The sequence below is a fragment of the Mobula hypostoma genome, chromosome 15, assembly GCF_963921235.1.
Source record: "Mobula hypostoma chromosome 15, sMobHyp1.1, whole genome shotgun sequence".
NCBI lineage: Eukaryota > Metazoa > Chordata > Chondrichthyes > Myliobatiformes > Myliobatidae > Mobula > Mobula hypostoma.
Genome location: NC_086111.1, coordinates 24,394,104 through 24,410,017, shown reverse-complemented (window position 1 = coordinate 24,410,017; position 15,914 = coordinate 24,394,104). Strand labels below are relative to the sequence as shown.

Here is a 15,914-nt window from a genome sequence, read left to right as displayed (position 1 = left end):
TCCCCCAAGCCTCCTCTGAAAGTACCAACCCCGCTTCTTTCTCCCACTTCTCTTTAATATACAGTGTATTTACATTTTTAGCATGGGAGAGTGCATTATATAGGCGAGAAACTGATTTACTAGGTATTGAAGTGCAAGCCGAATTCAGAATCTTGAAAAATTCTAATTCTACTGTTGATAGGTCTGTATATCTACAACTCTGGTTAACATAGTTTCGTATTTGAAGGTACCTAAAAAAGTCATTATGTTCTAGGCCATGTTTGTCCTGCAGGATTTGGAAACTTTGTAATACTCTTTTATCTATAAATGAGAGGTAGGTTGTAAGACCTTTCTTTATCCATAGCTCAAATCTTTTATCTCCTCTGTTGGGAAGGAATTCGGTATCATATGCACACCATCTAAAGAGTTTTAGCATGTTATTAATTCCACATGAATTAACCACCTTCTGCCATACTTTTAATGTAAGATTTATCCAAGCATTATTAAATTTTTCCAACTGGGCCATCAATCCTTTGTCAGCTATTGAGGCCTGAAGAGGAAAACTGTCAACTAATCCAAATTCTATTTCCTTCCATCTAGCCTTATATTCCCTATTACACCAATATAACAGAGGGGTTATCTGTGAGGCATAAAAATAATTTCTCAGGCAAGGAAGAACCATACCTCCTCTTTCCTTCCCTAACTGTAAGGTGTTATATCGAATTCTAGGTTTCCTTCCTTGCCAAATGAAGCGGGAAATCCATTTGTCCCATTCCCTGAATTGATTATCATCCACCTCCACTGGTAAAGTACGGAAAAGATATAATAACCGAGGAAGAATATTCATTTTTATAGTATTTATCCTTGAATTTAAACTTAAAAAGGGGATAAGATTCCATCTATGCATATCTGCTTTTATCTCTGAGATTAATGGCCCATAATTTACCTGTGACAGTGTTGAAAGATCCTTCGGCAGGGTTATTCCTAAATACTTTAATGATTTAGCTTCCCACTTAAGATCGTATGTATCCTGCAATTTTTTGGATGGTGTATAATTTAGGGACATAACCTGCGTTTTCTTTACATTTATTTTATAACCTGATATTTTCCCAAAGTCATCCAACAGTGTAAACAATCCTATAAATGATTTTTCTGGTTCACTCAGATAGACCAAAACATCATCTGCGAATAACGCCACTTTCTGTTCAATCCCTGCCACCTTGATACCTTTTACGATTTCGCTCTGTCTTATTAGTTGGGCAAGTGGTTCAATATATAGCGCAAAAAGGAGAGGAGAAATTGGGCATCCCTGTCTAGTGCCTCTCTCTAAAATGAAGGAGTCAGAGAGGTCCCCATTTATCTTAATTCGGGCTGTAGGGCTGTCTTATAGAGTCTGAATTACTTTAATAAACCTTTCTTGAAAGCCGAATCTTCCTAACACTCTGTATAGGAATGCCCAACTAACCGAATCAAAAGCTTTCTCAGCGTCCAATCCTACTACCATTGTCTCTGTCTCGTTCTTATTAACCTGTTCTAATATGTGCAGAGTTCTCCTTATGTTGTCCTGTGTCTGTCTTTGTTGAATAAATCCAGTCTGGTCTAAATGGATTAGGCCAGGTAAAAGCTTTTCCAATCTGCGCGCTAATATAGATGTAAATAGTTTGTAATCTAAATTAAGAACACTAATTGGCCGATAATTGCCACATTCTAGTTTATCTTTACCCTCTTTAGGAATAACTGAAATAATCGCTTCTCTCCAGGAAGGTGGAGTTTCTCCTCTCTGCAAGATCCAATTAAAGGTGTTAAGTAGTAATGGGGCTAACTGTGTCTTCAGGGACTTGTACCACTCTGAGGTAAACCCATCAGAACCCGGGGACTTTCCAGCCTTTAACCTAGAGATGGCCACGTTCAGTTCTTTGACAGTTACTGGTTCTAATAAACTTTCATTTTGTAAATCTGTAAGTTTAGGTAGATCTAAAAAATTCAATACACTGTCTATATAGGGCTCATTGGGGGCCCGGGGTTGGGAGTACAGCTCTCGATAATACGTTTCAAAACTCTCTTGAATTTTCCCTATTGTACTCTCCACAAGCTTTGTCTTTGGATTCTTTATTTTATGAATTGTATTGTCTGCTTGTTGTTTTCGTAATTTATATGCTAATAATCTAGCTGATTTACCTCCTACTTCATAATTCTTTTGTCTCGGGTAAAGAAAATTTCTTTGAGTTTCCAACGTATAAATATCATCAATTTCACTTTGCAATTTCCTAATTTCCTGTTTTCGATTTGAATTACTTTTGTTGCTATCTCCAACTTGAAGTTGTTTTAATTTTCCTTGAAGGTCTGCTAATTTTTGTGCATTGATTTTTTTCATGTGAGTAGTAATGGAAATAATTTTCCCTCTCAGTACAGCTTTCAATGTATCCCATAAAATCACTGGTGATGTTTCTCCCGTGTCATTAAGGTCTAGATATTCTTTGATTTCTCCCCTTAATCTCTCCATTACTTTTGGGTTATTAAGTATATGTGAGTTTAGCCTCCATAGTGTTTTCCTCATTTTCCTTTCCAGGATTAGAGACATAGAGACTGGGCTATGATCCGACAGATCAATTGTTGCAATATTACAGTTTTTTATCCTGAGTCTATCTGTATTAAAGATAAAGAAATAGTCTATCCTTGAATAGGCTGAATGAGGGAAAGAGTAATAGGTATAATCTTTACTAGTAGGTGTAATTCCCTCCAGACATCTATAATTCCCAACTCCTCCATCAATGAATTCACTTTCCGAGTCAGAGGTTTATTCTGAGTAACTATTCTTGAAGAATCTAATATAGGATTTAATCTAATATTAAAATCCCCTCCACAAATTACTACCTCTTGAGAACTGACCATTAGGTCAAAAATGTGTCTATAAAATGACCATTCACTACCTGGAGGAGCATAAACATTCAGCAATGTTATTTCTGTACCTTCTATTCTTCCTGTGATTTTTACAAACCGTCCTTCTTTGTCTCTAGTCTCTGAAATATGTTCATAATTAAGAGTACTTGATATTAAAGTAGCTACCCCTCTTTTGTGACTCAATTTATATGATGAATAAAATACATGCTTAAAGCCCATTCTTTTTAATTTTCCATGTTCAGATTGGCTCATACGTGTTTCCTGGAGGAAAGCTATTTGTGCCCTCTCTTTTTTCAATTTAGACATAATCTTATTTCTTTTAATTGGATTCAAAACCCCATTAACATTATAGGAAATTATTTTTACCAATTCAGTTTGCATTTTTCTCTAGTAGAAAAAAAGCACTCTCCTTTTCTAACCAAACAGTAAGCAATCCCTTCTCAACAGTAAACCAAGACATATAACCACACCCTAGACATTTCTGAACGTATAACATTTGAAAATTTTCCCCGACTTCCCACAGTGAGGCCTGAGCACCGACCCGCCTCAGTTCAGAGGGATAACCTCTATCTTCACCCTGTGTTAGAGGGCCCTCAGCAGTTTGAATAATCATAGAGAATTTTCTCCTATTTATGTCTCGACCATATTGCTATCATTCAAGTTATTCCGCCTAGATTATTTTCAGTTACCAGTTTTCATTTTACTTTTAAGTCCGATTTACTCTTTTCAGTCATTTCTCTTAATTAATCTGTATTCTCTGTACATTCGCGTCTGAATATTTGCAGCTTTTCTTTGTAGTTTGACACTCTGGTTCGAGTGGAGCGTCCTCGCCCCACTAACTGCCATGACTTCTGCCGAATCCTCTCCAGTAGCGACTCCGGTTGGGTGATAACTTTAATAGGTAGTCCCCGGTCCGCCAGGTCCGACGTTGCCTCCTCCACCGTAGCATAAGTTTTTGTCCCTTCGTCGTAAAAGACTCTCAGCCGAGCTGGATACAGGGTCTGGAATCTGATGTTGTTTTCCTTCAGGACTCTCCGTGTTTCCGTATATTCCTTCCGTCTGGCAAGAATCCCCGGTGCGTAGTCGTGGTCTAAACTGATTTTACAGTTGTTCCACATGAAACCTTTCTTTTGCCATGCTCTTTTAAGCACCTCTTCCTTCGTTCTGTAACTGAGAAATCTGATCAGAATCGATCTGGGCTGGGTGCCTGCCGGAGGCTGTGGTGTCAACGCACGGTGAGCCCTTTCTATCTGTAGGTCTTTTGCGGCCGGTATATCAAGGTTCTCTCTAAGCAGCTTCTCCACGAAGGGAATCATCAATCCGGGTTTACCTTCGGTTCCTTCGGGAACTCCGTAGATCCTCACATTTTCCCTTCTCGAGCGGCCTTCTTGATCTATTAGTTTCCACTGGAGTTGGTCTTGTAGCTTCAGCATTTCTGCTATCACCTCCTCTGCATTTTGTAGCTTCTCTTCAATTCCAACAATCCTCGCTTCGGCTTCATCTATCCGCGAGTTAGTTTTTACTATTTCTCCTTTAATATCTTCCAGCTGTTTGCTGTTATCTTGTCGGAACTCGCGAATCTCTCCGAGAAACAAAGACAAAGTCACCGATTCCCCCTCATTATCTCCGTCCTGGCTTGCCGAGGGAGAGCTAGGCCCTTCGCCTTGCTGCATCTCTTTATGTTTATCAGCCTTCAGAGCGGACTTTTTATTCTTGTTCTTAGACATCATCCTTGCCCCTTTTATTAATATAGTTATGCAATATTAAGTATTTGTCTAAATTCGATTTTGGGGCAGTTTACCTTCTTTTTTGTTGAGAGACCTTTTCCTTACGCCGCCATTCCCTTGATGACCCGGAAGTCCTCCAAAATCAAATAAATTTCAAAATGCACATTTAAAAAATTAATAGAATTTCTAATTTCCCCTTTAGTTCTAAGAACATTTTCAACCAAAGAAGTGAAACTGCATTTCCTGGGAGGTTAGAAATTCCCCATGCCATTTGAACAATGCATGAGCAGTAAAAAGGATTTAATTCGTCAATGGTTTGCTCCTCCCCTCCAAGGACTTGAGGGAATTAAGTCATAGAATTGCAGACTATTGAGTACCTTATTACAGCATATCTGCCTACAAGACAATCATCTTCAAAACTGAGGTCAGCAGGTTATTGGGAGCTAATGGAACCCAGTAATATGGGGATAGAGTAGGAATGATGGAGTTGAAAGTCAGTCATGAAATCCAATGGCAGCGGAGATTTACCTTTCACAAAGCGCTCTCCAACTCTTCCTGCAGTACATCGACGACTGCAATGGTGCTGTTTCGTGTACCCATGCTGAGCTTGTCAATTTCAAACTTCCCCTTCAGCTTCCACACTGCCATCAAATTTACTTGGTCCATCTCTGACACTTTTTCTTTTTCTTGATCTGTCTGTTGTTATCTCTACAGGCCACTGATATCTTTTATAAACTGACCAACTGACTCTTACAGCTATCTTGACTACGCCTCCTTCCACTGTCACTTGCAAAAATGCTATTTCCTCACCTCATTTCCTCCATCTCCACCGCATCTGTTCTCACCACGAGTCATTTCATTCTAGGACATCTAAGATGCCCTCCTTGGAAGAATGAGTTTTCTTTTCCTCTACCATTGATGCTGTCTTCACCTGCAGTTCCTCCATTTCTTGGGCATCTGCCCTCACCTCATCTTCCTGTTACTGTAACAGGGACAGAGTTCCCCTTTTCCTCATCTACCACCTGATAAGCCTCTGCACCCTTCACATCATTCTTCATAACTTCTGCCATCTTTAATGGGATTCTACCACTAACAACCTCTTTCCCTACCCTCTACTCTTTGCTTTTGGCAACAGTTGCTTTTTACGTGATTCCCTTCTCCATTCATCCCTCCGCACTCATCTCCCTCCTGGCACTTAATCCTTGCAAGTGAGACAAGTCCTACATCTGCCCATTCACCTCCTCCCTCACCACAATTAAGACCCCACAGTCTTTCCAGGTGAGGCAACATTTCACCTGCAAGACTATTGGGAACATCTACTATATCTTGCTCCATGTGTATCAGCTTCTACCCCAGTGAGACTGGACACAAATTAGAGGACTACTTCGTCAAATACCTTCTCTAAATCTGCTACAAAAGATAGGATTTCTCTGTAGCCACACATTTTAATTCTACTTCCTTTTACAACACGTCAGTCTATGGCGTCCTCAACTGCCACGATGAGGCCGTTCTCAGGTCAAAGGGACAACACTTCATATTCCAACAGGGTAGCCTCCAATCTGATGGCAAGAACATTGATTACTTTAATTAACAGGAATTTCACAAACCACCCCCTTCTCTCTTCTTCCATTCCCAATTTTGGCTCCTGTTACCCGCTTTGTTGTTGCAAAATCTCAGATAGTGATGAGAGAAGGTGATAGAAATAAGACTGGCTGGTTGAGTGGTGTCACAATAACAAACTTGCACTCAATATCAGTCAGACCAAAGAATCGATTGTGTACTTCAGGAAAGTACTTTGGAAGAATACATACCAGTCCTCAGAGAGGGGTCAACATTGGAAAGGGTGAGCAATTTCAAACTCCTGGGCATGAACATCTCCTAGGCCAACATATTGATACAATTACGAAGAAGCCATGGCAACAGCTATACCTCATTCGGAGTTTGAGGAGATTTGATAAGTCACCAAAGACATCAGCAAATTACTTCAGATATTTTCTGGAGAGCATTCCAATTGGGCGCATCATTACCCGGTATGTAGGCTCCAAAGCACAGGATTGAACAAAAAACTGCAGTGTTGCAGACTCTGCCATCTCCACCATGGGCACAAGCCGCACCAACCATCAAGGACATCTCAAAAAGGTGGCGTTATTAATAAGGATCCTCACCACCCAGGACATGGCCTCTTTGCAGTAGTACCATCAGGCAAGAGGTACAGGAGCCTGAAAACGCACACTCAAAATTTCAGGAACAGCTTCTTCCCCTCCATCAGATTCCTGAAAGTTTTCATGGGGTTAGTGAACCAACTTTACTATTTTGCTCTCTTTTTCATACTATTTACTTTTCTTGTTGCAACTTATAATAATTTTTTTTATATTGCAGTGCATTGTGGCCACAAAACAACAAGTTTCATGACCCATGTCATTGATAAGAAACCTCATTCAGAACTGGATTGGCTTGTTCACTGCTGCCACTTTTTGAGAGCTGTAAAGTCACTTGAAGGCACTGGACAGCTGCCTGGGTTCTTTCTAAAAGGTAAAACAGAGACTCACAAAAAAAGATAATACAGTGTACACACGGCCAGCACACTAGCTTCTCCAGAACACACCAACTTAAAGTGATCAGCTACTGGAATGAGACGCACATGCCGGCTGAATGAGGTGGAAGGCAGCTGGGGTCTAAAAGCTGGACTTACCCCTGGATTAAGGAAAAGGTTAATGTGCTTGTGCAGAAGAGCCTGGTTCTGTGGGTTGCCAGCGCAGAAATTCTGCAGGAACTTGTGTGCCAGCTTCATGATCTCTTGCATTCTGATGTCTTCAGCCTGTGGAGGACAATAAGCCAACATAGTCAGGTTCCATGCACTGCTCTGCCTTGCTGTGAACCAGCAACACTGAGAGTCATAGATTATTAATTGGGGAGTCTGGGCTTGGCTGACAATTGCCAATTGGCCAGTTTCTCACACCCCTCCTTGTTTTTCATTCCAGAGAGTAATACACACCAGATGAGGACATGTGTCCGAAAGAGCCTTTCCCAGCATTTTTTATAGATCAATTTAATTTCCAACTTCATTATTTTTTATTTCAAGTATTTATCTAATCATCTTCTGCAAGGGATGATGAAATTTGCTTCCATCTACTTTCTGGCTGAAAATTCTTTACCATATCTCATTGTGTAAAACATTCGTCACATCAATTCAGGAACTTTTGTCAACTTTCACTGTAGACAGAAATTAAAATCCACTGCCGATTCAGTATAAACTGAATCAACTCAAAAGCTATTCCAAACTGTGTGTATTCATTTTGAAGGGTAAATCTGTTAATGCATGGCACAATTATTCTCAGCTCCTGGGGCCTCACAAAGCAAGAGACCATTTACCCATTGCAGAAGACATTTCCTGCCACTTCCGATGATTCGCATGAAGCAAATACACAATTCCTGTTCGAGACCCAGTAAACAGCCTGAGCATCACTTCTGTCAGAAAAATTAAACTGGTGGCACATGTCTGCTGGAATATAGCCCAAGAACGACAGGCAAATAAGGTATTGTAGGCTCAATTATAGCACTTTAAGAGGATCAGCCAGTACCTTCTCATAGGGAATCTGCAGAAGATCCAGGACAACGGTGTGAGCCCCCATGTTCCTCAGTAACCTTTGCTGCTGCTTGCGGCTCTTCCTCACAGTTGAACCTTCTTGGACACACAGCTTGCTCAGCCGGATGAGAACCTGGAACAGACAAAACACAGATTGGCATCTTTGAAGAAGCAACGAAGATAATATGCACACCAAAGCTCAGACGCCTCACCTCTTTAATAACTCGATAATTCTTGCTGCTGGTGCTTTCAATGGTAACCACAGCATCAGAAGTGGCAGTCTGACCCTTGGCAAAGTCACCCTGTGTAGAACAAATAGATACACTTTCTCTTAATTTAAAGGATGGTACTGCAATTTACAAAAATCACCATGCTGTGTGTGGAATACATCACAAAGCTTCTGGCGAGGTTTTAGGAAAAAGCAGCATTTGATTTGTTGATTCTTATAAAATAGACTTAATGGCTTTTATCTCTCCCATTGAAAGACCCACCTGTCAACATGAAGAGAGGTGTCATGTGAAGATAACTTATCTCACTGACTATAACACTAAACATTTTGGTATTTATAGGGTTACCTGTCAGATCACTGGGTAAAACCTGGATTAGTAACCGAATAGAATAATTCTCCTTAAATATGTCCTCTCCCCCAGATACTTGTTTTGTATTTGTATTATACTGCTTCTCAATTTTATCAACACTACATCAAAAGAGTTAAGCAGGTGTTAAAGGAAGCTTGTCCTCTCTCCCAGGTCTACTATCTTTTTAAATTGTCTTAGGTCCTTTGTGCATTTAACCCCCGCCCACCCCCCCCCACACACACACACACATTCATGATCACACTCACATACTCCTTTTTTTGGTAAAAGTGTAGCTGTAAAATTATAAGTAATAGACACCAGCAATTCTCAAACAGTGATTGCCCAGTTGGGTCAAAAACAAAATACTGGAAATACTCAGCAGGCCAGGAAGCATCCGTGGAGGGTAAAATAGAGGTAACATCTCAGGTCAATGACCTTTCATGAAAAATGCTGAGATGAAAGGTCATAAACCTGGAATATTATTTCTGTTTCGCTTTTCACAGATGCTGCCTGATCTATGAATGCTTCCAACTTTTCAGTTTTTATTTCAGATTTCAATCATCTGCAGTCTTTTGCTTTTCCTATAATTCTCCCAATTGAGTGACTTCTGCTGCTCGTGCAGCTACAAGTTTGCTTCTCCTATCATGGAACACATCTTACATCTTTTTTCTTTTTCATTTCATTTCCTCCTGTTGCACTGTCACCACCTTCCATTGACTCATCGTGGGCATGGCCCTTGAAAACCCACAGCTCGGACTTTTCTACCAGCAGCCTCAGCTGGTCCAGGTCAGCCTTGATTTGCTTGTAGTTTTCCACATCCTGGCTGGTGACAAGCAGTTGGACCTGAAGGATATCACAGAGGGATCAAACAATGAAACCTAGAATGTACAAAGTCATCCGTTTAATAATACCTCAAGTTCTTGCACTTGGTGGAGTCCAATCTTTTCGCCACATGGCGATTATTCACAAACATGAACTCCAAAGGATCTGTAGGAGTGGGCGAGGAGAAAGACAAATGGTGTCCTTGTTCCAAGAAATCATTCTGATCAAACAAAAAGGAGGGGCAGGGAGCAAAAAAGCCTTCGTACTGTCAATGCAACTAACCTCCTTCTCTAGAAAGGAAGCACTGCACCAACTGGAATCCATTGCCCTAAAAAGCTGTGCTTTAACAAGCTCACATTTCTAGCCAACTCTAGTGAACATATTTTTGGGCTGCAATGTAGAAATAAAAGTATAGTATTGAATTCTGCATGGAACAGTGCTTGTTGACCTGCTATTTATTTGTAAGTAAACATTAATGTGTAGAGTGCCAAGGTAACTACTCAGACACCACAAATATACCTCAGTAAAATCTAACTTCATATCTTTGAGTTCTCCCCTTGTTACGTTACTAGTAGGCTCTATTTGGTTGTCATGGACACCCTCCTGAAAGACAGACATTCAGACCACTTATTGAAAGAACAGCAATAATCTTTCAAAGTGAATGGCTTAGGCAAACTTGAAACTTCGATCACAACACAACTTCAGCAACACGACTCCACTTGTAACATATGCTAGCTTTGAAATACTCCTTCAACCACATAATACATCCTCAAAATTAAATCTAATTTCTATGCTATAATTGTGACATCAAGATTAAAGCATGTCAGAGCCTCTGGGAAGATAAGTTGTAATACCCCTACTCAATGGTTTAGCACTAACTGTATGGGACGAGGATCCTGCTCCTATGCTGTGGTGGTCTATGACACCTGTGCCTCCTTGAACTCATTTTCTAGTGGAAAGATACTTGAGGTAATTAATGCTTAAAAATATTAAAGAATAAAGGAAGAGTTTATGAATGAGACAGACATAATGAGGCAGGAGATGGGAAAGTTAAGTAAAGTTGAATCATTTTCCAATGTACAAGATGCAATGAAGCAAAATTTCTGGATGTGAAAACAGTTGGTAAACTCAACGAAAGTAGTGAACTGACTTGAAGCAGGAGGGATGGAAGTCCGACCAGAAGACGCCATTCAGAGGAAACCAGTCAGAACCTCCAGCTGCTGCTCCATTTAATAGAATCATGGCTGATATCACTCTGAGGCACAGCCTCAAATTACAAGGATGTCCTTTTACAACAGTGATGAGGAGGGATATCTTTACCCAGAGGGTGGCGAATCTGTGGAATTCATTGCCTCAGAAGGCTGTGGAGACTAAGTCATTAGATATCTTTAAAGTGGAGGTTGATGGGTTCTTAATTAGAAAGAGTGCCAAAGGTTAAGGGAAGAAGGCAGGAGAGGAGAGTTGAGAGGGAAAAATAAATCAGCCATGATTGAAAAGTGGAGCACACTCGATAGGACAAATAGCTTAATTCTGCTCCTACATCTTATGGACTCCTGCGAATCCCTGACACGATTACTCAAGGCGCGAGAAAACAGCTTGATTGGCATGAAGAACCACGAGCCCATCTGTTTGAACATCAAAGCCCAGAATGACTTTCCAAACCAGACACACATCTGCACATTGCGCTACTCACGAGTTTCTAAATCATCAAGACTGGAGCCAGGAGATGGCTCAAGTAAGGCTAGGTATGGATGTGAAACACTAAATCTGAGGGCAATAAGCACCTGTACAGCCAGAATCAGATAGTGTCCAAGGATCTACCCTGGGGAGGGAACAAGAATAAAGGAGCACAGCAGGAAATTCAAGTTAAACCATCCCAGAGGAAGATCATTCATCCCTTTGAAGCTGCTTTACTGTTCAATGAGATCAAAGTTGAAACTGTCAAGCTATACTTATCCCAACTCTCCTGATATGCCAGGAGATACTGAGCTGAAGCAGACAGGTGAATTTAGTGCAGAATAAACTTGAAGGAATGGCGGGACTATTGCCATTTCTAGAAATCCAGTCCTGATTGCCTCAAAGCTAAATTGTATTAATTGATCAGATTTAGGCTTTATCATGACATAGAATGATTGACCAGATGATCCCTTGCTCAGGATTTTGTTTCCAAGGATCAACTTTATTCGCCGTCTACATATATTAGGAATTTGCTGTGATGGGTTGGCAGGACATGCAACAATGAACAACATTCAACAATAAGAATGATGAATTTCATAAAAATTTAGAAGGATATGAAATAAAATATGCACATGTACCAGCATGTACTATAAAAAGTGGTTTAAAGTGATTATAGTGCAGTGAGAGGTAATTGATAGAGAAAAATTTAAAGAAGAACTCCATCCAAAAAACACATTAGGATTAATCTTTAGATCTCTTTCCATTATTCATTAACACTGTTCACAAAATAAATCCTTAGGCTGTGCTCTCAGTGAAGGGGACCAGAGTCTGCATTCCCAGAGCCTTATTAACACTTGACTAAACATGGAAAGTTGCTGTTGTTCTTGGGTAGCATTTTTCGCTGTTTCCTCAGCATTTGTCTGTATTTTATGAGGCTGAATTGTTAGCTCAATGCTCAACCAAGCACGGATGGAAACCATGCAAGCAACCAGCCGGATTCAAACCGAGGACCATTTGCCTCAAAGTCCGGTTCTGATACCATTACACCACTGCCTGGCATAAGCACACAAAGTAACTATGGTTCAATCTAATCAAGAACAAAACAATGGAGCTGCAAATGTATGCTTGATTATTAAGGCCAAGAACTATGTTAATAACCACACTGCTAGATTATAAGCAATACCAGCACATATTACTTAAAAATGTTTGCAGGATGGGGGCAGAAGGGATGGAAGATAAAATGCTGCAGCTAATAGTGCTGCTACCACAGCTCTAACAACTTGTCTTCGACACTGACCTCCTGTGCTGCCTGTGTGGAGTTTACATGTCCTCCTTGTGAACGTGTGGGCTTCCCACACCCCAAAGGCATTCGGTTGGTAGGTTAACTGGCTATTAAAATGATACCCAGTAGCGAATGAGGTGTAGAATCTGAAGGTGTTGGAGGAGTAAGTTTATGGGAGCGTGGGATAGGGCAGTATTAACATAAAAACACATAGTTGCTTGTTAGCATGGACAACCGCCTGTTTCCACACTGTACCTCTCTACAACATGAACATCTTGTACTGAAGATACACAAACCACTGATCGTCAGGCTTTCTCCAGAAAGGGGAGCACAAGCCGATAAGCAAATGGAACTGGGAGTTTGCACCACAGAGCTGGCACATTAAGTTATACTCCTTATATTTTTATTTGACTTATCCATATTCAGTGTTTCCATTTGTCAGTCATATTATTGTCCCACATCGCAAAAAGTTGAAACACAGGATCCACTACAGTCACCACTGCAACTCCCCCTCCAAGAAGAGGCAACCTAAAAACTTAAATAGCTTTGCAGCCAAATCCTCTGCAGTTATTGAGTTCATTCAAAACAGTTTTATAAAAGTATGCTTCTTTGAATAGTCATCTAACATTGGAGAATATATCTCCCATTAACAGGAAACACATGGCAACGGTCATGCACTTACAACCCCTTAAAGACGACAGGAATTTCAAAGACTAAAAGAGCATCACTTTATTCCTGCACGAAGAAGCAGCCAGCAAACTGGGCAGTGTTTACATTAGCCATCTGCAGAAGTCTTCAAATACCTGCTTAAATGCTTGAAGGACCTCTTGCCTCTGGCTAAAGTGTCTAAACAGCAGATGGAGAGCTCCAGATACCAAAGGTGGATAGTCGTGCATTGTGAGATGAAGCAGGACCCGCAGAAAAGTTCTTCCTCCGTGATCATCCAGATCTAATGGTGTATTCTCGTCACTACATTGGAAGAAAAACAGAAATAACACATGATATTAATTTCCAGATAGAAAACTTGCATTTCAATGGCATAATAAATGATCTCAGGTATTGCAAAAATACATTAGAGCTAATAAATGCTTTTGTACTGTAGTCACTGCTCTGGTGAAGAAGAAAGTGGAAGACGTTTGCAAAGGACATCAGTTCACTAAATTTGCATTTACGATGTCAATCACGCAATATCCACTGGCCAGTCTCGTTACACCCTAAGGGATCTTGCTATGCCTCACTTTGTTGCCACGATTCCAATGCTACAACAGTGACTACAGCTCGAGGAGCAGAGCTCCATAACACCCCTGGATATCCACTTCTGAGCAGCAGTAGCTACTTAACCGGAGATCCTGTTGATTGGTGCTCTTAGCTTGCAGCATCCATTCATCCCAAAGGTTGCAATGTGGAAGCTAGCTCCGTAAAGGCACTATCCAGGACATGCATACTAGGGATTGTGCTCCGAGTGTCTGCAGCCTTCCTCCATCTTCTGGACATTAAACTTCCCTTAACTTCTTTTTACCAACCACCTCCCCTCTTCTAGGGGACATTGTCCTAAATCTATGCCTCTTGAGGCAAAGAGCAGAAATTGACTCCCCTCGTCCCCAGAGAGTACTGAATCTGTGGAATTCTCTGCCAGGAAAGCAGGAGAGGCTCATTCAATAAATATAATTAAGACACAGTTAGATCGATTTTATCCAAACAGGGAACTAAAGATTATAGAGAGAAAGGCAGACGTGTGAAGCTGAATCCACAGCCAGATCAGGCGTAGTCTTATTGAATGTGAAGCAGGTTTGATGGGCTGGATGGCCTACCCCTTCTCCTATTTCTTATGTTCTTATAAGTATTGGCAGGATACTGTGGAGTACTTCCTCGTCTTCGATATATTTCCATAGAATACCTCCAAGTTCAAAGAATACTCATTATCAAAGTATGTATATATCAATATATACTACCCTGCGATTCAATTTTTTGCAGGCATCCCCTCTAGTCCAAGAGCCTTAGGAATGAGGGGTAATAACTGCTCCTGAGCATGATGGTGAAAGCCCTGAGGCTCCTGAACCTTCTTCTGGATAGGAGCAGCAAGAAGACAACATGGCCTGGACGATGGGGGTCCATGATGGATGCTGCTTTCCTGCGACAGCACTTCATGTGGATATGCTCAATGGTGGGGAGGGCTTTACCCGTGATGGACTCCGCCATACGCACCACGTTTTCATGGTCTTTTCTGTTCGAGGGCATTGGCTTTTCCATACCAGTCTGTGATACAACTAGTCAGCATACCCTCTATCAGTATACTAAGTTCATTGAAATTTTAGAAGATAGGCTGAATTTTTTTAAAAACTTTTAAGAAAGTAGAGGAACAGCTGTGCTTTCTTTATAACATTCATGCAAGGTCAGATTATGCCTCAGTTTAACATCAGACCTTCAAGATAGCACATTCAGCGCTGATATGCTCCTCCCACATCAAACATATGTAACTAGAGCAAGACAAATGTTTGGAACCCACCCCCTCCACCAAAAAAAACACATACGGGAGTGCGTGTAGACACAGATATTCCATTTAGTGTTCACTGCTACGATGGGTCTGGCATACCTTTATTCATTTAATGTTATATCTGGAATTGTAATCTACAGTGGGCACAGACACATGCCTATGCCCAGGCAAGTGAATGGCTTCCTGGTGTTCCTATCAAATGTACTAATGCTGTGCCACAATCTGAACTCAGCACATGTCATAAATGGACTATGGCCGGGTCTCAACTCACTTACATCCTTCATTTTTTGTGCCTTTACGCCCTTAATGCACAGCATCACACAGCTGCCCATTGTTCAGCTCTCGTTTGGAAAGGGCAACAGCCAACAAGAACTACGATATGGTTATTGACAGCTTCCAAAACATCAGACATTAATACTTGCCTTCCACCAAAAATCCCTTCAGCTTGCTCTTCGATATGCTCAAAATCTAATGTCCCTGTAAAACAAATGTGAGAACCCAGGCAGTTACTCAAACCATCACCAGTAACTTTTTTTAAAAAAGAGAGATAAATATAAGCTGGTTTGCTCTGATCAAATTACACTTGTCCAAGTGACCAATAATTTTGTTCACAATTACAGTTTCTTAAAAATTTCCTCCAAGGTGGGTTAAACTGACAAGTTTTAATTGCTGGATGCATCCTTTTTGAACAAGGACATAACATTTTCGGATTTCCAGAACTTAAGCACTACAAGTTTTTATTGTGGCCAACCTGTAATCTTTATGTTACTTCACCCAGCAACCTCAAATGCATTCAAGCTGTACCAAGTGATATATGCTCTAAATGTAGCTAAACCTTTATCAATTTTTCAGTCCTAACGAAGGGTCT

The 15,914-nt window shown here is 40.7% G+C and overlaps 1 protein-coding gene across 9 annotated transcripts in view; it reads right to left on the bottom strand.

Annotated features, from left to right (window-relative positions):
* The window catches only part of LOC134356755 (inositol 1,4,5-trisphosphate receptor type 1), a 552,079-nt gene that overhangs the window by 313,371 nt on the left and 222,794 nt on the right, over positions 1–15,914 (bottom strand). For all 9 annotated transcript variants that reach the window (XM_063067855.1, XM_063067853.1, XM_063067854.1 and 6 more), the window contains exons 25-30: positions 15,469–15,523; positions 13,356–13,521; positions 9,432–9,614; positions 8,406–8,495; positions 8,189–8,326; positions 7,300–7,425 (exon numbers count right to left, since the gene is read on the bottom strand). In XM_063067855.1, coding sequence (XP_062923925.1) covers positions 7,300–7,425; positions 8,189–8,326; positions 8,406–8,495; positions 9,432–9,614; positions 13,356–13,521; positions 15,469–15,523 — 758 coding nt within the window. The remainder of the gene's footprint in view (positions 1–7,299; positions 7,426–8,188; positions 8,327–8,405; positions 8,496–9,431; positions 9,615–13,355; positions 13,522–15,468; positions 15,524–15,914) is intronic.